This window comes from Nothoprocta perdicaria, unplaced genomic scaffold, assembly GCF_003342845.1.
Source record: "Nothoprocta perdicaria isolate Ctin4 unplaced genomic scaffold, notPer1 scaffold_112, whole genome shotgun sequence".
NCBI lineage: Eukaryota > Metazoa > Chordata > Aves > Tinamiformes > Tinamidae > Nothoprocta > Nothoprocta perdicaria.
The window spans coordinates 741,817-768,613 of record NW_020454228.1 but is presented as its reverse complement, the minus strand read 5'-3'; the positions used below and the strand labels follow the sequence as shown (position 1 = coordinate 768,613).

The 26,797-nt window shown below is 41.5% G+C and overlaps 1 protein-coding gene across 1 annotated transcript in view; it reads right to left on the bottom strand.

The window, feature by feature from the left end:
• CDKL5 (cyclin dependent kinase like 5) overlaps positions 1–25,874 on the bottom strand; it is an 89,412-nt gene extending 63,538 nt beyond the window's left edge. The window contains exons 1-3 of the mRNA XM_026052008.1: positions 25,813–25,874; positions 16,193–16,430; positions 15,596–15,630 (exon numbers count right to left, since the gene is read on the bottom strand). Of these exons, the coding sequence (XP_025907793.1) occupies positions 15,596–15,630; positions 16,193–16,256 (99 nt within the window). The 5' untranslated portion in view covers positions 16,257–16,430; positions 25,813–25,874. The remainder of the gene's footprint in view (positions 1–15,595; positions 15,631–16,192; positions 16,431–25,812) is intronic.
• Positions 25,875–26,797: the final 923 nt, after the last annotated feature.

The following is a 26,797-nucleotide window of genomic DNA, read 5'->3' as shown; positions in this document are numbered from 1 at the left end:
CTGGACCTCCTCGTACTAATGAATAAAGGAGGGCAGGTTGGAGATTGGGRGTTGCCTTGGCTGCAGTGACCCTGAGTTGAAGTTCAGGATCCAGCAAGAGGAAGCAGCACCCTGGACTCCAGGAGGACAAGCTTTGGCTTCTTCAGAAGGAGAGCCATTTGGAGGAATCCCATGTGCCCTAGAAGGGAGGCGCTCCCAAGGGGATGCGTTAGTATTCACGCAGCACTTACTCCAAGCTCAAGATCAGTGCATCCCTATGAGTAACGTCAGGCAGCGGGGACAGGAGAGTTGTGTGGATGAGCAAGGAGCTCCTGCAAAAACCCAGGCAGAAGGATGTGTACAGAATGTAGAAAACAGGYAGGCCCTTGGGAGGAATATAAGAATGTAGCCAGGATATACAAGGATGCAAAGAGGAAGGTTAAGGCACATTTGAAACTTGGCAAGAGATATCAAGAACAAGAAGCACTTCAAATACATCCGTAGCAAAAGAAAGACTAGGGGAAAATGTGAGTTTCCCTGAATGGGGTGCGTGCCCTGATTACAAAAGACACAGAAAAGACAGAGTTACAGAGTACCTTGTTTGCTTCAGTCCTTACTAAAATCAGTCCTCTGGAATCCTAGGCCCTAAAGGCAAGAGAGGATGTCCAGAGAAATGAAGGCTTGTCCTCGGTTGAGGATGATTAGGTTACAGATTAGGTAGGCAAACTTGACACCCAAAAATCCACAGACCCTGATGGGATGCACTTAAGAGTGCTGTGAGAGCTGATGGTTATTACTAGTAAGTCGCTCTCCATCATCTTTGAAAGCTCATGGAGAACAGGGGAGGTGCCTGAGGACTGGGAAAAAAAGGTCCTCTTCAGAATGGGCAAGGAGGAGGACGCGCAGGCAACAACAGGCCAGGCAGTCTCACCTCCATTGCTGTGCAGATCATGGAACAGCTCATCCTAGATGTTGTCTCCAAGCATGTGGAGGACAAGAAGGTGGTCAGTAGTAGTTCAGCATGGATACACGAAGAGGAAATCACGATTAATGATGGCATGACTGGCTGGGTAGATGAGGAGAGAGTGGTGAATGCTGTTCTACCTTGACATCAGCAAGGCTTTTGACTCCGTCTCCCATGGCATCCTCATAGGCAAATTCAAGAAGCATGGATTAGATGAGCTGGGCCAAGAATTGGCTGAATGGCAGAGCTGAAGGGGCTGTGATCACGGGTTGTGATCAGCGGCACAGAGTCTAGCTGGAGGCCTGTAGCTAGCGGTCTCCTGYAGGGAGACCCCAGTATTGGGTCCAGTCCTGTTCAATCTATTCATCAGTGTCTTGGATGAGGGACAGAGTGCACCCTCAGCAAGTTTGATGATGATACCRAACTGGGAGCAGAGGACTGTGCTGCCATTCAGAGGGATCTGAACTTGCTGGAGAGTCAGGTGCAGAGGAACCTCATGAATTTGGGCAAATGCAAGTGAAGGGTCCARCATCTAGGAAGGAATAACCCCAGGCAACAGTACATGCTGGGGACTGACCTGCTGGAGAGCAGCTCTGCAGAGAGAAMCGGGGAATCTTGGTGGATGACARGYTGACCATGAGCCAGCAATGTGATCCTGTGGTCAAGACGACGAATGACAACCTGGGATACATTAACAAGAGTGTCTCCAGCAGGTCAAGGAAGGTGATCCTGCCCCTCTACTCAGCCCTGGTGAGGCCACATCTGGAGTGCTGTGTGCAGTTCTAGGTTCCCCAGGACAAGAGGGACATGGAGTTACTGGAAAACGTCCACTGCAGAGCTACAGAGATGATTAGAAGACTGAAGCATCTCTCCTTCGAAGAGAAGCTTAAAGAGCTGGAAGTGTTCTGTCTAAAGAAGAGAAGACTGAGATCTTATCAATGTGTATAAATACCTCATCAAGAGGATAGGGCCAGACTCTATCCAGTTGCTTCCAGTGATAGGACAAGAGGCAGCTGCCATAACCTGAAGCATAGGAAGTTCTGTCTGAATTTGAGGAAAAACTTCTTGACTGTGAGGATGACAGAGCACTGGACCAGGTTGCCCAGAGAGGTTGTGGGCTCCACTGGAGATCTTCAAAACCCACCTGGATGCCACCCTGTGCAACATGTTCGAGGTATCCCCGCTTGTGCAGAGGGGTTGGCTAGTTCATCTCCAAGGTCTCTTCCAACCTTAATCGTTTTATGATTCTGTCTATGAATTGGTCAGATAATCTCAAAGTCATAATAGACTAGTTTCCAGTATAAGTATTGCTCTTTAACGTGTCAATTATGAAGAYCCTTTTCTTGCTGGCAATGAGCAACAAAACAAAACAAAACAGGGTTACATAATGTCTGCATAACTAACTATAGAAGCTGGCATATTTTTCATTATGCTCCAAGGTGTTATCTCGTAGGAGCGAATGGAGTCTTCAAGTACGTCAAAAAGACTGAAAAAAGACACAGTTTTAGCCAAGGGATTGCGCTTAACTTCTGCAAAGAGACACAGACTAAGAGCCAAGTAGCTAAACACACTCAGGGAATGGGACCACGATTCTCTATCTCAGATAACTCACCTTTTTTGATACCAGTGAGTGACTTAGGTACTGCTCACTAGTCTCTTCTATTCAGTAACTTAGCACAGTTGACTTGGATCTGTTGAAGTCAACCCTARTAACTGCCATGCAGCATTGATTCACTCGGCCAATAAAGGACAAACAGMCCCCAAACTGCTTTTCAGAAGAGCACCCTGATGCTTTCCAAGCATGAGGCTCTGCCTGTTGGGYCCGAATTAGGTAAACAGTTCCACCTAGATTAAATTAAAATGGCACTGTTCTTGAAGCAATAATCTGTAGATAATAAAGTATAACTTCTATCAATAAGTTCTATAAGTCAATAAACAAGTCCTAAAGAATATAGACAGTAGCTGCTGCTGCTTGACAATTTTGCTTCCTTTCACTTGCTGAGATTCAGTCAGTGAATCTCAGCATCTYCATCTACTTTTCTTATACTGTAAAGAAAACGGATAAGCCTGTTTAGCTACACCAGAATGTTAGTTGAATGAATTACATCTTCTCTGGTACTCAGAAAACTATGAATATGAACTCAGAGCTTTCTATTTTCATTTCCTTATACAACTGAAGGTACTAAGATCAATAAAGCTTTTAATAACATACACAAAGAGCTCCCTTAGAAGTAGATAGTTGTCTTATGTTAGGCTTCTAGAAACATATTTGAAGTAAGGGCTTTGCCTAAGAACTCAAAGATTTAATTGAGAGGTTGTCAGAAAATAAGTTTTATGGATTTAAAAAGTAAAAGCATGTTATGCTGATCTCCTAGAGTTATATAATTCTCTGAATTTCAAGGTAGTATAATATTCATCTAAATGCATGTATAAAGAAAAGGCAATGTCTGGGAAAACTTGTGGATTCTTTCTGGAGTAAATCTACTGAGGCTTTGAATCTTTTATTCCATACTAAGCCAATCAATTACTTCTCAGTATTTAAAAACAGCACTGCTAAGCCACATTTGTAGTAAAACAAACATCTAAGAATTCTGAAAAAGCTAAAGCTCGTAATGAGAGCTTGGAGCTTCACTGCATTAACTTGTCTAAACTAAATGTTGATATTAAAGAAAAAGCTCCTTTGGATAAATTTTGCTTTCTGTCCTTGGTAAACTAGTACCTAGTGTTCTGCTGGCAGAAAACAAGTAATTCTAGGAGTAGTTTGTTGATGGGGACTCAAGCATACTCCATCTGAGYAAGTTCACTATACCGCATTCCAGATGCTAAGGACTGAGCTGCTCCGGGGTTTCGTTGTTACCGCCTGTTTGTTTACGACAATATAAACTCTGAGCGTAAGTAATCCAAGAATGTTTACCCAGGAATCCATTGATGACTCGACATCTGACTAAAGCACTGCGCCCCGCTCTGCCAGGTTTGACTGGGGCAGTACATACACGTGCACAGCTCGCAGTGCCGTGTGCTCACGGAGRAAGGGACACGTTAATCGTTAACCCACCCTAGGCCTGGAGCCAGGGTCACCGCAGTCCTTCCACAGGCTGTTTTATATAAGGATAAGCTACATTCACATAACTTGATTTCTAACTAGCAAACACAATTTTAAAGATGAAAAGACTGGTGGCACCTGGGAAAATACAGTTACAAGATTTCACTCACTGCATTCCTGTTTTGGTTAAACATTAGCACATCCTTGCTGAATACTTTGAAAAAACAACAAAAATCACTGTAGTTTGTGCTTCACATCGAGACACAATGTTCACTTTTGCTCATATTCATGAAGGCAGAAAGGATCAGCATAACAGGGTGTGCTCAAAATAACACATTTAAAAGATGTCTCCCTTGATTTTATGCTCTGGTAATGACTTCATCTGGAATGCTTGGTTTGTATTCTCCATTTTATGTGATCCAGAGAAGTGGGATGAAGGTAGAGGGGCTGATGCATCCCACAATTTCTAAATAGAAATGCTTGCAACTCTTTTTTTTTCCTTCTAGCCTATGGGGCAGATTTTGCTTGGCTTCTTTTAAGCCTTGTTAAAAGGCTCACTAGAGGATTTTGCAGAGATTCTCCTAACCAGCACGTGTGAATTCTTTTCTCTCTATGTGGAGAGAAAGCAAGAGGTACTCCCAGCTAGCAATGTACTTCTTAGACATTCGCTATCAAATTTAGACTCCTTTTCACTATGGCAACATTTATAGCAATGGAAGCATGAAAGACTTTCACAATTAGAGCAGATTCAGAACCTAGGCAGCAGCCCCACCACCTATACTATCATGTATACATTTCTYGATGTCATTTTTTGCCAGGATGCCCCAGGACGGGGAAGGAGGGGAGGGCGGCAACACTTGCCTGATTTTTTTCCACACAAACAGTCACAGGGAATTTGATCCTGCAGAAAAAGCAGCTAGTTTCACCCTGCAGATGGCATTGCCTGTAACATATTCCTGCGCATAAACACAGCATTCCTGCAGCTCGGTTTGAAATGTTAATTGATTGCGGGAAGATAGCTCGCCGCCTGGTCACCATGCGTACTGGCAAGCAGAGGCAGGTGTACCCCAGCCAAATGCTCTTCTGATCCTATAGAATTTAAATCTTTCCAAAACTCAGTGTATCGTGTGTCATTACACATATGAGTGACACCGATAACTGCTATATTTTAGCACTTAACATTTTTTTTTTTTTTTAAGGACACAGCCAAAAGGAAAATTGRTTAGGATGGGAAACTTGCCTTACCAAGATCCAATCTAAGGAAAAAAAAAAACACTTTACGCTTCAGTCTATTTTTAGCACACTGGAATGCATGGCAATCTTCTGTTGCTAGAAATATATGTAACAATATTCTGCATAACCACACACAGGAGAAATTTCCTTCACAGCAATTAGACCTAAATGGATATAAATCTGAACACTGAGTAAAATAAATAAAATAAGTACCTTGGTGGGACAGCAGAACTCCTGATGCTGAGGCCAGCGGGCCCCTGCACAGTCCTGTCACAAGGGGACCCTGTGGCCTAAGGACAGGAGGGTGGCAACAAGGCTGCAGTTTACAGCTTCCCAGTGAAAACAGTGGGAGGGTTTCTGTATCCTTAGGAAAATAATGCAGCTATTAATAGCCATACAAAATGGACCGATCAGGAAAAATGACTTTTACCAGGACATTCTCAAGTACTATTTACTATTTAAAAACACACTGATGTTTATCCATGAAAAGGAAGCGTACCAAAAAGAGAGCAGGTACATTATCTGGTTTCTAGGTAACGTTTGTACTGTTTTCACCATGGTACAATTAATAATCTAGTGTAACAATTTTCTGAGAGCCTAGATTTTCCTATGCTATACAGAGCGTCTAGAGATCAAGCATTAACCTAGCACTCTTACAGTTCTCTCATGTCCCGCAGAAGGTTTTTTTAAAAGTCCATGAGAATTCCTCACAGGAAAGTAATCTGCCTGTAATAAAAATAAAATTAAAAAAAAAAAAAAAAAAGAAAAATATATTCTTTGCAGCAATTATGCTATATAGGACTTGGCAATTTGACAAGACTATAGAGTGTAATCCAGTACTCAAGTAATTTCCTATTACTACAGATGTAGTTCTATAATTAGCCATATGTTGTTCCCTTTCCAATATATTAATCTGCATTGCCTACAGCACTACTATCCTARTGATCCAAGGCACTACATGGGGTTTCAAATCTTTTTAGGATTTCAATTGTTTCTAGAACTGCCGCTAAAGAAATAACAACACAGTCTGGGTCTTAACTTTAATTTTCAGGGTATGATTGGAACATTTTTGCAAAAAAAAATACTAGTTTGTACAGACAGTTTCGCTTTGTGTGTTCAACACTCCAATATCTGTCTTAAAAGGGGAGGATGGAAAAAAAGCAAAAGAGACAGAAGACAGACTTAAGCTGCAAGTGCATTACAATGAGCTGCAGCACTACAGACTGYTGGCCATTAAAAACCATCAAGGGCAGTCACTTAACACACTGCTGCAAGTCTGAATATGATTCCACTATTAATAAAGTTATTAAGAAAATGGMTACCTGAAATGCACTTTCTTTAAAAAACAAAGTGTCATCGATGTCTAGGGCCACAAATGTGACGAACTGAAAGTTRCAAGTGAATAAATTAATATATATCAATTTAATATATATGAATAAATCACTATATATTGATTTAAGAGATACCCTTCTCTTTCACTGTAATAAAATAYTCATCTTTGATTTAAGTCAAAAATGTGCATCAATAACACATTTCACACACCCTTGCCCAGATGAGATGACCTGCTCCAGCTATGTTGAATTCAGCCTTGTCTGCCCCTCCCGTCAAGTCAGCAGCTTKGTTAGGGTGACCGCACGTTTTCTGCCCTCCCCTGTTCTTGCTTGCAACCTTTTCTCCCTCTGCGGTGTCACCAGGTCATTCATCCCAGCTTTGCACTATACTCCATTGTCCAGCATCCAAGGCAACTTAAGCCATCCCAATTCACGGCACTAAAAGTAGAACCCTCAACATTGTCTCGATTTGAATTCAACACACCCAATAAAAATCTTAGTGCTTTCTTCTACATCAGTTATTTTCCCTTCTCTGAAGGACAGCTTTCTTTTTTTTCTCCCTCTCRTTTTTAATTTGGTCTTTGGGAAAAAGACAGGAAGGGTTTGCCAGCTTTGAATACCACCCAGCACCTGAGCGGAGTTTCTAACACGACAAGCGCCAAGGAAGGAGGTGAGAGAATGGCAACGCCACACGAAAGGTCCCTGCATTCAGCACACTGGGCTGTCAAAATAGCCGCAACAAAAGGCAACAAAACAACTTCAGATTCACCACAACRCTGATGCAATTAAGATGTCTAGGCATAGTCTGACCTTCCACGTACAGCAAAGCTCAAAAACATTAGTTTAAATGCATTTGCTTTCACAATCACCTTGTACAACCTGGCCAGGTCCCATTAAAGAAAACATGGCATGTGATGGAAAAGACAGCAAGAGCTCATATAGGAAAAAAAAATTCCTCAAACAGAGTTGACTCTGCTCCAGCAATTTATACCAAAAATGATGAGTGAAGACATGTTCTGACATAATGCAAACCAAAGTAAAGTTGGGGCTACTTCACTTTGACTTCTCATCCTTCAGGTAAAACCATGAAAAGAAATGGTTTGCTTGAGATAATCCCAGAACTCAAAGTTGTTAGAAACTAGGACAACCCTAAATGCAGAGAGTTCGTGTTTCCTACCGGAGCAGGCAAGCCATTTTACAGTCAAATGGCTTCCTCACATTCATGCTCCGACAGTTTTTATTAAGAGGTATCTTATGAAACCTGCATTTAAAGATGCAGAAAGAGAGATTTGAGAATATGACATCAAGTAAAAGAAATAACAGAAGACAATCTTGTGATACAGCGAGTACTTTATACCCCACCCCGGGGGTGTGAGAGGGARAGACTGAATAGTCAGCTGTCTTTCCAAAGCTCTTCCTGTCTCAACGACGTCGTTTGAAAGCCTTTCTACCCATTCTCCACATCTGCTGTTTGATTCCACTAAGTTAAATATAAATCAGGATTTCATTAACATTAYCAACATTTTTAATATATTAGTGTAATGACTGTCTGTCTGTCCTCACCCTATCCCTCCAGAAGTGAGAGAATTATGGAAAAAATTCAGGCTCAGTATAGAAAAGGCCATAAAGCATTAATGAAAAACCAACAAACACAAGCACAGCTTCAGAGACTTTCAGGACTCCATATCATCTACCTAGATGTGTAATATAGTGATAACAGAGGTGAAATAACAATAATTAAGCTCACCTCTCCCTGCTTTACTCAAGTGAAGGCCATGGGAGTGGAGTGGGAAAGTCCACGGAAGAAATGCTGCTTAAAACTTTTAATCCAAGGTCAGTAAAGGAACCCTTTAGCCTGAGGAAGAGCAGCATTAGGTGCAATAATCCTTCCTAAGGACACTGCGATCACTGAAAGAAAATCACGTTATAAAGAAATTTGCCCTAATTTTTGATTAAAACTAACCAAATAATAAAAAAAAATACTAAAGAGCTAAGGCACATATGATTAGTAGGAAAAAAAAAGTTTCCATTAATTATATTAAAAAAATCTTCATGAAAAAAAGGTTGGAAAAGGTTGAGGAGGTAACCAAATAGAGGTAACACGATAGTACTTAGTCAGTCGGTTTTATCTATATTCACTAATATTTGGCTCTGTACTTTTTACCTGTGATAGTCATATGCAAACTGACAACACATTAAAAAATGCATAAGGACAACTTTACACAGTCTACAGATYGTACTACAAATCATATCAGTTAATACTTTAAAGTATTAACTATACACTGGTAAGCAGAAATCTCTAAGGACAAATAGGTCCAAGCACAAGATAAGGGAGTAAAACATTACACTGCCGGCATAATCTGTGCTAGAATATTCTGCTGATAGCGATTTTCCAGTAGCAATGTGGCAATTAATGGCTGTGAGCACCTACCACAACAAGCCTGTTCTGTTCTTAGGCACAGATTCTTTGGTATCTTATCAGCTTCTGACAAAGTCACTTCCAAGACCGTGAGTTAGATGAACTCGTCTGATTCGATATGACCTTCTTTGGTCTCTCAGGGTAAAGGTAGCAGCAAGATCTGTGCACTACTCAACTTCCAGCTTTAAACTGGAACAGTAACACARAACAGTCAAGATGGTCCTGTCATAGCCTGTCCTGATGGAAGGTTCTAGGTATGTAGGTCATGAGTACACAATGAAATATTARTATACAAAACATGCTTTGTCTAAACAGAACCACTTGCCACAGGATAATCATGTAGGACATTTACTATTTTGGGTTACCACTTCACTTGGTTTTCCATAACTTTTAAGTATTTGCATATCTACCTTGAGATCATTCATTAAAATGCAGAATAGYAATATCACACTAGTATCTAGATACTATGGCAAAATTAGCTTACTTTTCTACTTACCAGTATCTTACTCTGAGAAAAGCAGCTATGAAATACCTGTCCCTAAGCCCCTACTGACAGTTGCTGTGAGGTCTATTATAATCAGCCACTTCTCAAATCAAGTCCACTTTAAAAACTAAAATTATACAGAAGCATTAATTAGAATCTTGTGCAGTTTTAAGTCTCATAAGTAGACTCCTTAATGTATGTAGCTTCATCAGCTACACACAATTCAAAGGATGATATCTGGTTTATTTGACAAGAGCTACTTCCAGTAAAAACCCATTGACTGCAGTTAATTATATCTCCACTTTTTTTTTTCTTTATTAGCAATCAACTTTTCCACTAAGACAGATCTAAAGCAAGGACATCAAAAGCCTCGGCACACTGAAGATCCGCAGTGTTCATAGACACTACATGGAAAGTCACCAACACAGAGAGAAAGATTAACCGATTGCCAAGGAGCAGACTGAGAGASTGTTACCAACATGGGGTTATATACGGGTTAAGGAAAAGATTCTAACAGCTATCAGACCAATTTAGACCCCATCAAACAGCCCCCAACACGGGTGTGAAGCAGGGATGCTCTGCGTGCGGGCGCACACGTGCTGAGCAGCGTAACGGGGTGCAAATCTGCAGGGGCCTCACACAAACGCAAGGAGCTAGAGGAGGCCAGTGCACAGCTACAGGCCTGCAGTGCCACGAGGGTTCCAGCTAACGTGCTGTTACCCGGCTCGCACGCCGGGCTGCTGCCGTGAGCACGCGCAGCCTCTCGGCTAGGGCTGGCAAGGAGATGGTGGCATCTCCTGGATGAGGAGATGGCTCTCCTGGAGAGCCTGGAATGCACAACTAGGTATCAAGTTTTTGCAGGAGGATTAGCAGACAGAACAACATGGGGACGTCAAGGTGGGCATCTGCTTCAGCTTGCTTTGAGCAAGAAGGCAAAATAGATGAAGTTCTCAAGGGAACGGGGGGAAGCCTCACAAGGAGCTCTGGGGGACTCAGAGCACTCCACAGCTTCTCGAAAGGCAACACAGCACGGTACAGGTAAGCAGCAGACTTTAAGAAGACACAGAATACAATTTCTCAGCATAAAAGTGATAATCAAGCCAGAAGAAATGTGACGGTTGATGGCAGCCTGGGAAGCAGTGACCATGATACAGCAAAATCCTGAGAAAACTAAGCAAGACAAATTGTAAAATTACAACTCTTGAATTTTACAAGAGCAGATCTCAGCTTGCTCAAGGATCTGCACAGAGGCAGCCCTGAAAAACACAGGAATGAGAGAACTGGTTAATCTCAAAGGAAAACTTTCTCAAAGCAGTCCATGTAATCCATTCCAACATGCAACTTTAACACTTGCCAGCAAAGACAAACACAGTGTAGCACTGTGGGCTATCTAAGAGGAACACAGAAATACTGCCTCAGCATGCACAGGTTGTATTAGAAAGGCCAAAGCTCAGGTGCAGGTGAAAAATCCATAAAACCAGAGGGCCAAAGGAAGAGCAAAGAGCAAACTGAGGAAACTGGCCTCCTAAATCCCTGAGCCTACTGTCAGAGTCTGAAAAAGTATTAAGGAGCATTTCAGCAAATTGGGCAAACAAATTCGTAGAAGCAGATGGGATGCCTCCAAGAGCTGAAGCGGCTGACTGCTGTCCCTGCAAGGCCTCTCTCTCGAGAGCTTTGGAGAGGTCCTGGTCATTAGGGAGGTTTCCCCATGAATGCATGAAGTAAAGCAGGGCAAGAAGGTGACTACCTGGGTAGCTGCAGGCTGCTGTGCCTAACCTCAGTCTGCTGGAAAACTGTGAGGCAAATCCTTCTGGAAGTCACTGCTAGGGAAACAGAGGACAAGCCTGTGCTTCGGAACAGCCCAGATGGGTTTGCCAAGCTAAGCCAGGCCTGCCTGACCCGACTGCCTTCCCTGGGAGGACAATCGATGCTGCGGCCACAGAGCGAGCGGTGGGTGGTGTGGATCCTGCTTAAGCAAGGCCTTGGGCATGGACTTGCCCAGGGCTTTTGCAGCCAGACTGGTGAGATGTGGCCTGGACAGGGCTGGTTTGGAGCTCGAGTGCCGAGCTCCAAGATTTTTGAGCGCAGCCGAGAGTCCAGCTGGCAGCTGTAACTCGTGGCATTTCTTGGCCTTTCTCGGAGGTTGATGCTAGGGCTGATTCTCTTCTATGTCTTCTTGGCAGACTGGTATGAGAGGAAAGAGCACCCACCAGCTCGTCTGTGCATGATGCCAGCGCCAGCCTGGGATGAACGGCTGATGTGCTGGAAGAGAAAAGGAGACTGAACCAAGTGACCACTAGTGATTCTGTTGGTAACCAAATGACAAGCAGTGATTGTTAGGAAACACAATGGGTACGCTTGTCTAGCGAGGACACTGCACCATTCCTAAAAGAATTTCCTTCACAGTTCTGTATGTTCCCTTTTCACACTGAAATCTTCAACTTAAGCTTCTTCCCAAGTTACCAGCGTGCATTTCCCACAGCATCATTTTGCTGATTTTTAAGTCAGTATCCCTTATTGGATCCTTCTCTGATCCCAGCATTCTCCTAAAATTTGTGCCTAAGTCCCTATTAGCAAAGGACAACCCAATTGAAACTGCCAGCCCATGTTGCAAAGTAAAGAGAATAAAGGTTTGTTTCAAAAGAAGTGCAAATAATTGACAAATCTTAAACATGAGCAAAGATTCATCTTCCTGAGCCACAATGCCTGGAACTAAACTATTCAAGTTGTTTTTCTTTCCTGAAAAGACAGCCAAGATGGAATATTTCAAGCCTTTTTCTTTTCTTTTCACAAAAGTTATATAAAAAAAAAAAAAGTTATTAAAACCTATTTCTAGCATTTTCAAATGCAATATATTCCAGTATGTTTCCTTATTGAAAGTCCTCTCCCTTTTTTAAAGCTTTCAGAATACTAGACTCATAAGAGAAATCAGGGCGTTTTATCCCAACTGTATTTGCACTAGCTTCACACCAGGAAAACCAGATAAACAAATAGCCCTTATTGCTAATACTGATTTGTGCATAAGGGATTCATTACAGAAAGCAGCTATGCAATAATGCAACCAACCATTGCAGAGGAGTTACTTTAGCCTTCCTGGTAATGTTCCCTTAGCAAAGCACAAGTGGAACAAATATCTTCTCATTCTTGTATGCTTGGGCCATTATTTACAATTTAAATCTGTACATATAGGCCAATGAAAGGCACTGGGGCAGAAGGCTGCATGTTTTTCRAAACACTAGAGGACTACATCTTGTAAAACCACTGCAATTAGGGGCCATCCCCTTATTTAATGCACATTTCACTCTCTCACAAAAGCAATGGAGCTACCTCGAGAACCTGGTAATTAACACGTTATCACCATTTATAATGATGAACATAAATATTTCTGCATTCAAATGCTTTGGCGTTAATTGCCAGCCTCCTACAAGGACAGCAGTACATGCCAAGGAAACATCACCAAGGGTGGCTTGATATAATACCACATGTACATTAAAAACACGGCAACATGCTCGAGCTTTTCATGCTCTTGAGGGCCTAACTTGCAGGGATGAATAAGGTCAGTGTGCAGCACGCTCGGAGCTACCGGCACTCAGCTCACTGGAAGAACACGGGCTGGCCGAGCGCTTCTTTCACACAAACCCCAGGATTTGGGCTAAATCCTCTCTGCAGCCCAACAGTAAGGGCCATAGCCTGCACCTGCACATAGTTCCGTGAAGAATTATAAGGAAATGCTCAAGCCTTTGCTTTCCTAGAAAAGTACCTGTGTTGAATTAAAAGGATGGTTCATAAGCTGAACAAGTACATATGCCATCCTATCATCCTTTTCCTCTTTCTTTATCTAGAAGCAACCTTGCCTAATGCAGAATCTTTTAACTATGGTTTGGTAACCTAAAATCAAAGCAAAAAAAATGGAGCAAACAAACAGCACCTTCTTACATCTACATACTTTAATTCATATTGCCCCTCTAGCTTTCTTCCTCATAACCACTTTTTCTCCACATTTAAAAGGAAAAAGCTAATTCAAAAATAAACTAAGGAAAAAAGGCAAAAGGAAAAAATTATAAAGTGACAGCCAAGGAAAGSATAGGCTTTGTAAGGCATCTTTATCCCCTAACTTGTACAAAAAGGAAAACGTTATGCTTTTTTAAGAAAACAAATAACCSCTGAAGTCTGAAAGAACTGGATTTTTTATTTGCTTTGCTTTTAGGGTGCATCCTAGARTGTTCTCTAATCACACTGACGAAAACTCCCATACGTGCTGCCTTTATAAACCATTCAGTCACCACCCAGAAGTTCTCAAGTTTCACATCCTGAATTACTATTCTGTAGCTGCCCCAAAAATAAAGTTTACCAAAGTCATTCTTAAGAGGTCATAGCATCCCCCAAACCTGACCAGGCTTCAGTCTTAGATGGGTTCGTCACAGGTTCTGATTTTTTTTCATTTTGAACTGTAGCTAAATCTCTATACCTCAGGCTGAGCACCTCATATATTGCAAAAAACGTGGACAATGACTAATCTGAAATCCAGAGAATTACCAAATGACTTCATTATACAGGCATACAATGTTTCCAAGAGGATGCTGTTCTGTGCAGTGTTATTCAGCTCTTAGAACATCTCTAAAACAAAGATGCCCCAGGCTAACACTTTGTCATATAAAGCTTGCAAAAAGAGAAGATAAACAATTTGATCTTTTAAACCAGTCTTTCCACCCTCCTTCCTCTTCCACATATCTCTCTAGCTCCAATCTTAATTCTGTCTTGCACTTGTTAGAAGAAACTATATATAGCTGCACAAATTATATGACAAACTAGAACTGCCACAAGAATTTATACTAGATCTTACTAGATTATACTAGAATTTATTTTTTGCTTAGACAATGTGAAGTGTAATACAGCTTTAAAAAAAATTTCAAATCACATACACCACACTTAAGAGAGAGAACACCATTTAATGTGCAGTTTGACTTTTGATAATGTATGCTGGTATGAATGTCATCACAACAAAACTCCAACCAGGTTTTAGTGGACCATCTTCCTATGTRGTATTCTAGAAGTCCCAGATGTCTACGTTGAGAAACACTATCACTACCTCCTATAAGTTGTTCTACTGCCACAAGTGTAGGTAACTCCTGCCTTCCAGCAAAGGTCCAGCTCCARATTCTCCATGCAGTCATGTAAACCACTCCAACATTCACTATCGGTACCCTATGCAAAATTTATTATGTGTACGTGCTTAAAGCCACTGTGCACCACATAAGCATTTTCTAGAACAATGTATGAACTATACACAAAAGCCCTTTACAAAGTCTCAAGTCAATACAAAACTTATTTTATTATTCTCAAATACTTTGCTTCAGAGACATAAAAGTTATTTTATAATGATTAACACTGCAATTCTGAAGAGAACAAAGTAGCTCATATTGGAGTTCTGTTTCGATGAGTAGCTAGTTTCACACTCTCAGTARTCTGAGTTTCACATGACGTACAATAGTGTATAATTCAAACAGGCCAGGCTTCACTTCTGCCTGAAAGAGGTTGTTTTGCTCTTTCTGTTATTCTTCTTCCAGATTAAAAATCAACATGGATAAAAGTCAGTGCCTTCTTACTAAATTTTGATTGCCCATCAATAGCTGTAGAAATTCCACATCCCAGAAAGCGCTTACACGTTAATACTTGACAGTTAACTGGACAGACGTTGTAACTTAAACTGTCAGACAGGACATTACATTCAATACCGTCTTTGTTTCTTTTAAATTCTCAGTTCAGATTAATGAAACACCAATAATACAGCATGTACTTCAGTCAAATATTAAACACTATATATATAAATATATATATAAATATAAAGATATATATAGATAAATATAAAGATATATATATATAAGTATATATATGTGAAATATATATGTGTGTGTGTGTATATATATATATATGGGGGGAGTAGAGGCAGGTGGCTTCTTCTGACAGTGTTAAATTAAAAACCTTACTAACTGATAGGGGAAAGGTCCTCCCCTATTCCTCAATTACATATATAATATATATAATATACATATACAATATACAGCAACAACATCTCAGTTCTCCCCAGAAGATACTGTTTCACCCAAACACATTCATCTCTGATGTAAAGCAATTTACTTACCTTGTGTCTGCATTTAAGTACAACACCATAGGCTCCTGAAAAAAAAAAAAAAAGAAAAAAAAACTAACCCATCTCAAAACAGGAGATAAAATTGCTTCTGGGAAGTAAAACAGTTTTCAGTCACCTCCTGGCTACAGGAATAATATTGTTCCCATTACTATCCTAAACTTGCACATAAAAGATACCCTACTAAATATCTGTACACTAAAGCACTTTTCATTGCTTAAAGGTTTTTGAAGGTTTTTCAAAAAAGGATTTTGAAGTGCTGTTACTTTTTGAAATCATTATTGCAGAGATAAGTTTCATAACCTGCATCTATCCAGTAAATGACACTGAAAGTTATTATAGTAAATTTTAAAAAGTTTACCATCTTTCCCATTTATTTCATCTTCCAATTTCTTTAAGATGAGATTAAATAAAAAATTAAATAAAAAATAATAATTTGATATAAAAATAAATAATAATTTTATATTTCTTAAGATCTGTACAGAAATTATATTTGACAATGATATTTTGTTACTGAAAACTTCTTAACAAAGAGCACCAAGTCAAGTTTATATATAAGCAGGATTCATTTTTGAAGAAAATATTACTTACCTTCACCTACAACCCCAAGGATCTCAAATTTATTCATCACATTACCAATGTTAGGAATCTTCATCAAGACAAATTCCTCTTATAGTGAGAGCCACAAAACATGGCACAGAAGGAGGGTCCAAAGCTTTTGCAGAAGGCAACTGTGAAAAGTCTCTTGAAATGCGGGGGGAAAAATAATCCACCTTGATCTATAGGATGTCTTGGACACTTTTCCAATTTCTAGGCAGTTGGTAGCTTCCTGCGGAAAGAAGAGAAAATAACATAATGAGTATCTTGCTCTATTTCAACAAAAGAAAGCAGCGGTGTATATACACTCTCAATGCTGTCTAACAGGATGGCTAAAATTCATTTAATTCTGTTTCATGAGCAAGAGAATTTAGCAGCATGATTGAACCCATTAAGAATAAATATATGATAGCACAGCTGGTTTAGCAATTCCATACTGTTTGTTAAAATAATAAAATAACTTGCATTAGAAATACTTCCTATGAGGGATAAAAGGACAAAAAGACTGCTGGGAACTACCACAGTGGGTATAAATCCACCTATATATACTCATGTTCTCTCTTCAATTTTTTTTTGGCAGGTAGGTACACAAATAGAGTGTGTTTGGTCATTTTATTTTTTCTTCACTCTAGTGATAGAAAGGATAAAGTACAATGGATACTGGTCAATAGAAAATGTTCTGCTGCTATTATTCTCTATGATTATTTTAAAAGAAGAAAAAGAAACTATCTGACATAGTGACTGGCTACTGTTTTTAAAAGATTAYCCCATTATCAGTTTAAGAGAAATGCACTAAAAATACATACACTGTTACAAGAGTATTTTTTCCTCTGTGTTTTCTAGACCTTGAAGAAGCTAAATGATAAATGAAGCAGCAGAGAGAACACGTTTTTGTGCCGTGCAGATTTTCGACTCCAGCCACCTCTCTGCTGCAGTTTTAGAAAGCTGATAAACTAAACACACCAAGGCACGCGCCACGTGCTCAAAAAAAAAAACAGGGGCACAAAAGTCTGTAATAATTTCCCCAGCCAAGGGAGCTACGGAAGGTCCCGGTTCAGCGCGCTGAGGCCGGGGCTGCTCGTGAGGAGGGGCAGGGCAGGCCGCGAGCGAACTCCTACGACCACCTTGGGCGGCGCGGCGGGGACCTGCCCTTGCCGACCTCAGCCCAAACCCCCGGGGCGTTTCAGCGGGAGCCCCGGGGCGCCGGCAGGAGCGGGGCCGCGCGGGGCCAACCTGACCTGGGGCCGCCTCAGGATGGGGGCCGCGGCGGCGCCAGCCTCAGCGGGGCGCCGCGCGGGGAGCTGGCGAGGCCGCCCTCTGGAAAAGCGATTCAAGCTTTGATGAAGTGGGGAATTTTGGAAATGAAGATGTTCCCTTTTCCTTAGCAGAGTTAATTCAGCTAGTGTTTTTAATTAATGCCTTTTTATTTATCTGCACACTTCATGAATCCTCCTCTCCTTTCCCTTCTGCACGTGCTCTTCCCTTTTCCCATTTTGCATGTCCTGCTCTSGGGAGCCAGGCTGGCCAGGCTCTCCGCACACAGCAAGGAACCGCAGCCCAGGCTCAGGCGCAGAGGAGAGGCCCATCTGAGCAGCTCCCTCCACCAGCACCAGCACAGAGCCCTCGGGAGCTGCTTTGGACACCCCATTAAACAGGCTTGTGCTCAGCAAGCAGGCACAGGCTGTAGATGAGCAATGCGCATCCTGACAGAAAGACACTGGAAGGGCCATTAATGCTCCGGCATAAGCAAGAAAACCAAAGCAGGCAAGTGCAGAAGTGCTTGTCAGAAAGCAAGGAACATTCAGAAAAGATATACTCCGTTTTCTATTAACGCTATTCAACCATGTTACCAAATCTGCTACTTCAGTTTCCACGATRTATTGGGAGTTTCTTCATTGTTTCTTTCTAGAAACTACCTCATGATTGAATTCATTACTTTTCTGCTTCTGTCATTACCACATACTGCCATTCTGCCTGCACGGCMCACAATAGCTTTTTGATCTAGCACTAAACAGTGAAGAAGTTAATGAGATAATGTATCAAAAATTTCACAAGAAGTTCAGATGTAGGTTCCTCTTTCTCTTCATTTATAATTTCTGAAATGCTAATCAACCACTTACATTTGGGGAACATAATTTAGTTTTTCRATCAAACTTCGCTGCCTACAGCTTATGATTGACATTTTTTAAAATAAAGTTTTGCAAGTATAATCAGCATTCATCCTGKTTTTTTATTGGGAATAAAGGTTAGATTTACTGCTGCTATTTACAAAGCCRACTTCCCTTTCCAAAATTTGATATTAACCATCTCCCCGCACAGACGCATTTGCCTTCCAATTGAGCAGGTTTTTCTCTGGTTGATTTCATAGTCAGAGCCATAGAAAGCCAGGTTGCTCATTACATTAGTGCTCCTGGATGCACGTCATCCGCAAGAGCATCCACACGCTTTCGCCTATGGAAACTGCATCAGCTCAACTCACATACCGGGGAGCATAAGCCAACAACAGTCAGCTTTGACTACACCCAACATCCAAACCCGTTCTTAACATCTCATCTGAGCTGCAGCCCATGAGAGAGAGCAGAATCGCAGGTATAGTGGAATTCCTCCAAGGAAACGGCTCCTGAGGGAGCTGCTGCTTCCGTGCCAGCTCCATGGAAACCTTTGTGTCGGCTCTGTAGTGAGGGCATCCTGATAATGGAGCCTGGGAAAGAGCAGGATGGCTGCAGAAAGAGGCAGCAGCAGGAGAAGTGGCGCCTGCAGCAGCAGTGGCTCACGTGGACAGCAGCCCTGCTCGCCCTAGCTGGGTTGTCACATCTCCTCCAGCAGGACTCGAATTCAAGTGCCCTCCTTTAACGCATGAAGCGACAGGTAACGATGCCCATCTAATCCCTGCCTACTCCACTGTTTTAACGAGTGTAATGAGAAGCAGAAAAAAAAAGGTCATTGTCTAATTGTGGAGATGAAGCCCAGATTTGTTCTCTGGCTCTGCAAGAGAAGAGCTGGTTAAAAGCCCCCACCCAAAACATTTTCCATTCCAGCTCCTTCGAGGCAAATTGTGCATAACTTCTTGAGATCTTGGCCAGTAAAAAATGCTGAAAGTCTGAAAAGAATCACTATGAACAGTTCGGTCTTTCCTTGCTGCTTAAAATACTTCATCAAGGACAGCACCCGGTAAACTTTTCTGGGGAGAGGGTCTTGTTTTTTTAAAAGATACTGGGTTTGTTTAAGGCAATAAACCCTGATTAAGGCAATAAACCCTTAAAACCCTGATTCTTGAAGGGAATCAGGTAGATTGATATCTCCATGAACTACGTTGAGTCTTGAGAATGATATACTGAGTAACAGTAATACAACCTTGAAGTTATGACCAAAAGATAACTAAATATATGTAGATATAGACATCTCCATAGCAAAAAAAAAAACCAAAAAAACAAAAAAAACACCCCTTTACTCGGCAAATTACTAAGGACAGTTTGGATTCTTTCAAGAGCCTCAGCACTGGAAACAGCCCTGCAAAAAAACCTTACAAATAGCAATCACTAAATTCTTTCTGGACACCGAGTAGCACGCAGGTCTGCTGTAATAGCATTGGCTATTTTATTACTCTTAATTAACTTGCCCGCTGGCTAGAACTAGAAGCCTTGCAGAAGGGTAAATTAGGCTGTTGTTTACCTGACAGAGCTTCCAAACGAGAACTAGCACTCCTTCTCCTAAGCTGCCTTCCAGAAGCAACAAGATTTACAGCACATCAAAAGTTTACAAACAAAAACAAGAGACACCCGAGATGGTCTTGGTGTTATTCTGACCGTCTGCACAATCCTTAGCCAAGCGAGACGCCTCGAAACGAGCCGGCACAAATTAGTCTCCCTTAACGCAGAACTGCAATAGTAGGAGACTTTAATAAAATTTTATAATAGCATGTGAGGTTTATACATCAAATACAAAAATCTGCATAAATATTCTGGGAATGAACATATAGACTCTATTACAGCGATGCGGTACCCGATCATTTGCATTTAAATTAAAAGAAGGGGGAGAAGAAAACCTCACCCTTTCCTCAACTCCATTTCTCTTTATGACCACTAAGAGCTCTGCAGCATCACCCCAAAGCATCCCACTTCCATGTTCTCACCGAGGTCTTGGAAGTATCTTGCATTTCCTACACTGCAACAGAGCAGGGCAATCTTGACCCTGCTGAAGTCAGTTACAAGCAGCTATTTGACTTCAGGTTCATCCATTAAGTTTCTAAAAAGCTTTTTGTCAATAACTAAACATCCCTTGCTCTCTTAAATCACAAAAYCAATTGCATCATTTTAAAAAAATTAATTATTTTTACTCAGAAAACACCACTAACAATTTTTAGAGGCCAAGTACACTTTCATAGGTTTATTTAAAAAAATACTGGGTCAAACAATCAAAGCACAATTCACAGCACCTAAGTGTCTGTCTATGACAGTTTTAGGTTAATTCAAACGCTGCTGTGTCTTCTGTCGCACAAGGCACGCATGCAGAAGGCAGCATTMACTGCCTTTATTAGTCATCAGGTGCCACTAATGCCTCTTCCTCCTCCTCCTCCTCATTGTTTTGTGTTGTTCTATTTCTTGGTGTTTTCCAGGAAAAAGCTCATACCTTTAGGAGTGCCTGATTAAGTGGGTGACCAAGCACAATGTGCAAGGCACTAGGGCAAGAAGATAGATGGGAGATACTCTTCTGGATTTTTTTGATGCTGAAGAACATGCCAGGAGCATTATGATTTCTCTTGCTGATTAGGAAGAGCAAACTGAGCATGTAAACAGTTATAAATAGGAAACTGGTCATATTATTTCTTTTGGGAGACCGGCTATACCATTAGCGTTGGAGTTTGGAGAGCTCCTGCCAGTTCAGTTGCTCTGTGTGGAACACGGCAGCCACTTGCTTTGCCCCTTTTATAAGGGCAGAGTAGATGCTCTACTGGGACAAGGAACAGGACAAGGACACATAGACCTCATAGTACATAATTCCCCACACCTGTACAGGTGTTTTTTTTTTTTAAAGGCAACATGAAACTGTGGCTGAGTAGGCAGGCCTTTATTCACGGGCTAACCTTCATCCTTTTCTGCTCATCAGTAACACAAGAATGAAAAAGGACAGTGGGCAAAAATTTACACAAAAATGAAAAAAATGCCAAACTTGAACATGCGCAAATCTAATTCTGGAAGAACGAAACATTGAGGTTGCTTGTACCAGCTCGAGTTTAAGCTTGTAAAAACTTCCATGTGAAGTTTATTTASCATATTAGTATCATCACTGAAGTTTTTTTAAAAATATATTTATTTGGATACTGTTGATACATTCTGGAAGGCCATCTTCACACAAATGGCAGAAAGGGTAAATGCTTCCCCTCTCCATGCAAAAGACTAGGGAAAAAAGGAATCTGAACAAAGCTATCATTCCATAGCAAACAGAAGACTAGCAGAGSATTTTGAAGCAGCTCCAATCTATTAAACATACCCATTTGGCTGAATTCCCAAAGAGAAACTGAACTTGAAGACCCAAGACTCCAGTTAGGATTCAGTTTGTTTCATCTTGTTCTACCAGAGCTCTCCCTTCTGCATGCAAGCACAGATTCAAAAATAAATCCTGCTTGTCCTGAATGCATAAACTAAATTCACTTCTCAGAGTTAAAAYACAGGATTCCTGAGCCTCTCTGCAGCTGCAGCCAACTCGGAAAGAGCTGGTGCCTAGCGGGACGCTGCAGTGACAGGGCAGCACGTTGGTTATCGGGCCCTTTCGCTGTCCGGAGGATGAGAGGCAGCTCCTGCGACAACCGAGCACCCAAGCTAGTGCTTTCCAACCTACTCTGGTATTTAAAGTGTTCCCATCAAAAGAGGCTTCTTTCATTTTCAGTTTTTCCTTCTCTCAGAAGACTACTCTCCAATAATATCCTACGCTTATTTGTCATAGTGATTGCTATTTAGTCCCGTATTTTCCTTGACGGCCTGCCACGGACTTTAAAACTCCAGGCTATAAAGCAACATAACTAGCGCAGCTTTTTCATCTTTAATAATTACCAAAAAAAGCTATAATTTTCAAAGAGTTCCATGTTAAGCATGACTCTGTGACCCAATCCCACACTTGTGTCTGAAGTCTCATGATTAAAAGAACAACAAAAAAAAGGTTGTGCATAAAAGTCATCCCTCTTTACCACAAAAAAAAAAAAAAAAAAAGAAGAAACGAGCACATTCAGGCAAAGTCTCGAGCAAAGGGAATTCTTGTCCAAGAAAAGCATAATATATTATCTCTAAGGAAACATAATAGAGTATCTAAACAGCTGAGGACCTGCAGAAGTGCTCTAGGGTGTGAGCTAAGCACACGTGGGGCAAGACAGGGGCTCTCCAGGGCCGCTCTGCTGCCTGCTCCTCAGCCTCTGGCTCTCCAGTTCCATGAACTCCCTCACTTCCTAAAAGTCCTATGACCCCTTCTGTCCAAAGGAAGAGAAAAGCAACAAAGGTGGATATGTAGGGCTTTATAAATATCAGATGAAGGCTGAAACAACRTGCTGTGGTTCTCTAACAGAGATCAGAAATAACCCCAGGGACTACTCTCCCTTGCAATTCTCAAGTGTATCATTATAGACAGATTGCTGGTTCACGATCTGGAGCGAAGGGCAGGGGGCAACTTCCCCCCCAAAGACATACCACAGATCTGGAAGAAATAGAAAAATGTGAGAGGGGAACCCCACCACTTTTTAAGGGTAAAATAGTGTTTCCTCTTATCAAACACCCAAGGAAACAACAACTAAAARCACTCTAATTAAGCCACTAAAATATTTAACAGATTTCTACCATTTGATCTTGTTGCATTTTCCAGGCAGGAAGAGGCATTTTCTTGCACTACTGCCAATCCATCCTTTACAAAACGGATCTTACAGCAAATGCCTTCCAAAGTTTCCAAGGAGAAGTCACTCAATTACTGCTGCAACTACAAGTATTTTACTCGTCTGCTTTTCAGCAAAATGATGAATGATTCCTGAATCAGGACAAATAAACTAATGGGATATTTCTTATACCATAAATCTGAATGTTCCAAGTTCTTCTGAGAATTAGTTTACTTCCCAAATAGCACATGGAATAATCAGGAAGCCTGTATTTGGGTTTTCTCTTGGACTACACAAACAAAGGAACCGTCAGCAATATATTAAATCTTTGCCTCTGCAGAAAGTCTCCTCTAGGCCACATGATGGTTTATTCTACATCACATCATCTGTGGGTTTGGTTTATTTTAATAAACAGTAGTTTATTTTTAAATCAGATTCAACATCAATTAATATAATCAGGAGCTACTCCTTCCTGAGAAACATTGCCTTTGATGTTACAATAACCTTTCAAACCAACGTAATCCCTGGCCGCATAAACACAGGCCWCTTCATACATAAATTCACATTAGTGTGCAAGCACATGCACAGGAAACACACTGAAAGAGTACAGTGATTTTTGATTTTAATTMGATGGGGGTCTCACAATCAGTCTCAAACCACCTTCCCCCTCTGCCCTCGCAAAAATCCATATCCAGAATCCCAAACTTAATCCTGCAGAAGTATCTCACTGCAAGAAATTCAAGAGGGATTCTTCTTGCTCCGAATTTGAAGACATTATGATTAATCCAATACGCATTAAAAGCTATTCCAAGGACGTTACTATAGACTTACAGCTTAGCTTTCAGAGATAACACTGACACATACAATAAATACATTCAAGTATTTTCAATATTAACACTTTATAGACAACATTAACACCAAAACCTATAGATTATGCTATCTGCTACATGAGGAGCATGTTAAAACACACACACGCACAAACTCCCTCCCTCCCACTACGCAAGACTAGAAAGGGTCTGATAAGCATAGAAAATGGAACAAATCCATTAAGTGAAATCCAAGTCAGGAAAATCTTCTCCAAGAGGTACAGACTATGGCTATTTAAACTAGCCGCAGTTAAAATAAAATAATAATAAAAACACATTCCAAARAAAACAAGCAAACAAAAAAATCCTCAAATTTGAGTTTCAATCGGCATGAGCTGCCTTTACCAGAGCATAAGACCTTTGGCCCTTCAGGAACAGAGCACCCGCAGGACGTTCTGGAAGCRGCAGCAACGCATCCACTGGGAAGGGATCCCAGGGAAATGCCAGGAAGGAAGCCTGTGTTCCGTGCAAACCTACTGCAGACAAACTACGGCAGCAGAGGCAGCAGGCTGCAGGGGCACCCATTTTGAGGGGCCTGGAACACGCTCGAACCTCATTCGGATCCGTACACGAAGGCAAACGTCTTTGGAAGACATTAAGGCGACCAGGTCTGTTCCTGGAACGCGTGGGCACAGTGCGTCATCGGAGGGAAAACACAAAAGCAGAGAGACAGGAGACTGCTTTGGCACGAGCCTCGTTTCAACCAAAATTAGCTTGACAAAGAGGCAGGGAAAGCACTGAGGACCAGACCATGACTGAGGGTGAGATCATATTTAATCTCCACTGCACCTCGCTGCACCTGTGCGTGGAGACGAACTGAAAAGTTCATCCATGCCAAAGAAAAGCACACTGCAAGCAACACTTGCTCATCCTTCGACTATTTGTTGTATCTAAACACAAAATGTAAATTCTATTGAAGTTGGAACAAAAGTATGCAGAGAATCTACCCCTGAGTCTTTTTACTTTAAAAACTGAGATTTTTAAAAAATGCGCATCCCAGCGCGCGGCTCTGCTAGGAGGCCGCGAGGCGCCCGCTGCCTCCGTCGCACGGGAAGGAAACTGGCACCAGTAACATAATGCTACAGGTGAACAGGCTGCCACGCTGYCTATCTACCCAGTGAGAGAAACACATCATGGCATGGCTGAGTTCCCCCGCCCRTCACACACACTGTCAATTTTTGATATGGTGGCAGGGGGAGAGGTCATTTTTAAGCCTGGCAACTCTGTTTTTATACTAAGGCAGAAGGCAGTTTTGATTACTGGAGGAATTTTTAAGAAATTGAGGAGCCTAGTTTAGACATAATCTATATTWAATTTCTAAAACTTAATGGACTAAAAACATTTATTATGAAAGCTCATGGCAAAAAACTTTTAATCACTTGTGATGTTCATTTTTCCTCCCCTATTTCTTTTAACTGCTAGATTGAACTCTGGGGGCTTGTCTATATTCAGATTTTAAGTGTTTTTGCAAAACTAAAATAATAAACTTTTTCTTTTACTCTCTAGGTGTTGCAATAAAATAGTTATCAGAACACCATATTTGAAACCATCCCATGGCACCGGTTCTTTGCCTAAGCAGAATTGCCATGGGAAAAATGTGAGTCTGAAGCAAGTGAAAGTCTCGCCATCTGACTCAGGAAAAACCCGAGTTCAAAAGCCTTAGGAGGCATTTGGCTCCATCTCTGCAAACAGGATGCAGCAATAATTTTTGCCTATTTAACCGGAGCAGTTTTGATGCCAGTCAGTAAGAATACACACGTGCATATATGTCAGAGTAACAGCCTCGTGTCTCARTGCTCCAACTTTGCTAACACAAAAGTTACCAGTACCTTTTCTCTGTCCACCTGCCCACCAACAGTGCCCTTGCAAAAAGTACATATCTCACCAGCCACCTTTAGCCAGTGTTGTAGTCGAGTTGTTGTTCAGAAAAGCTCAGCAACCAAATGTTACCGCACTGGCTGACATTGTTATTCTGGCAAAAGAAAAGACAGCTCAACTAAATACAGAAATTCCCTATGGAAAGGCAGGAGGTAGTGAAAGACACGAGTATTTCCAAGTTAGTCGCTGTATTTAATGTAAAAGGAGGAATCACRGGAACTTTTGTCATCCAAATTCAAGGACCAAGTACCCATGGAAAAAAATATTTAAATGTAGTTTGGAGCGGGCAGGGTTGGCTCCCAAGCAGGCTGCTTCAGGGGGGTCTGAATAAAAGCTCCCTGACATGCTCATGGCTTCTTGCACCCAAAAAGCCAGTGGCAGCAGAAGCGTGTCTGGATATGTAAGTGACCCAAGAGAGGGACTTGAAAAACAGGTCTTGAAGAAAGGCAGCTGCATCTRAACAGTAAACAGTGTTGGCAGCCCCACCAAAGGACTGGCAAAAGCAGCTTCTGATCCAGATTTTCATCCTACAAGCCTTTCTCAAGCCTTCCTTCCATCCAGGTTGAATGGCAGGGAGATGAAAAGGGTGCCTGCGACCTTGGGGAAAGAAGCATGGGGGAAGGCAGGAGGAAGGAGGAAGCCATTGCACAGAAGGGCGCAGGGAAAGGCTGGCTCACGGGGCAAGCTCTTGCATAAAAGCAAAGCTGGGCAAATATAAGGTGCTGCTTTCAACGCCAGCACTGGGTGCATCTTGAAGTTACMAGACCCAAGATTTACATGATGAGCTCACAAGAAATATGGACTTAGATGGCACACAAGCCACAATTTGCATAGCTGACTTCTCAGTTCCTGGTACATTCAGTTGCTCGGTGTATGAATACTGARAAAATTAAGGGAAATATGCAAGCAGTACTTTTATTAACTGCAAAAGGGACTGGAAACAAAAGTCTACTCCACCAAGACTGCCGTCAGGTGGCATGAAAAGAAAGGCAGGGCACA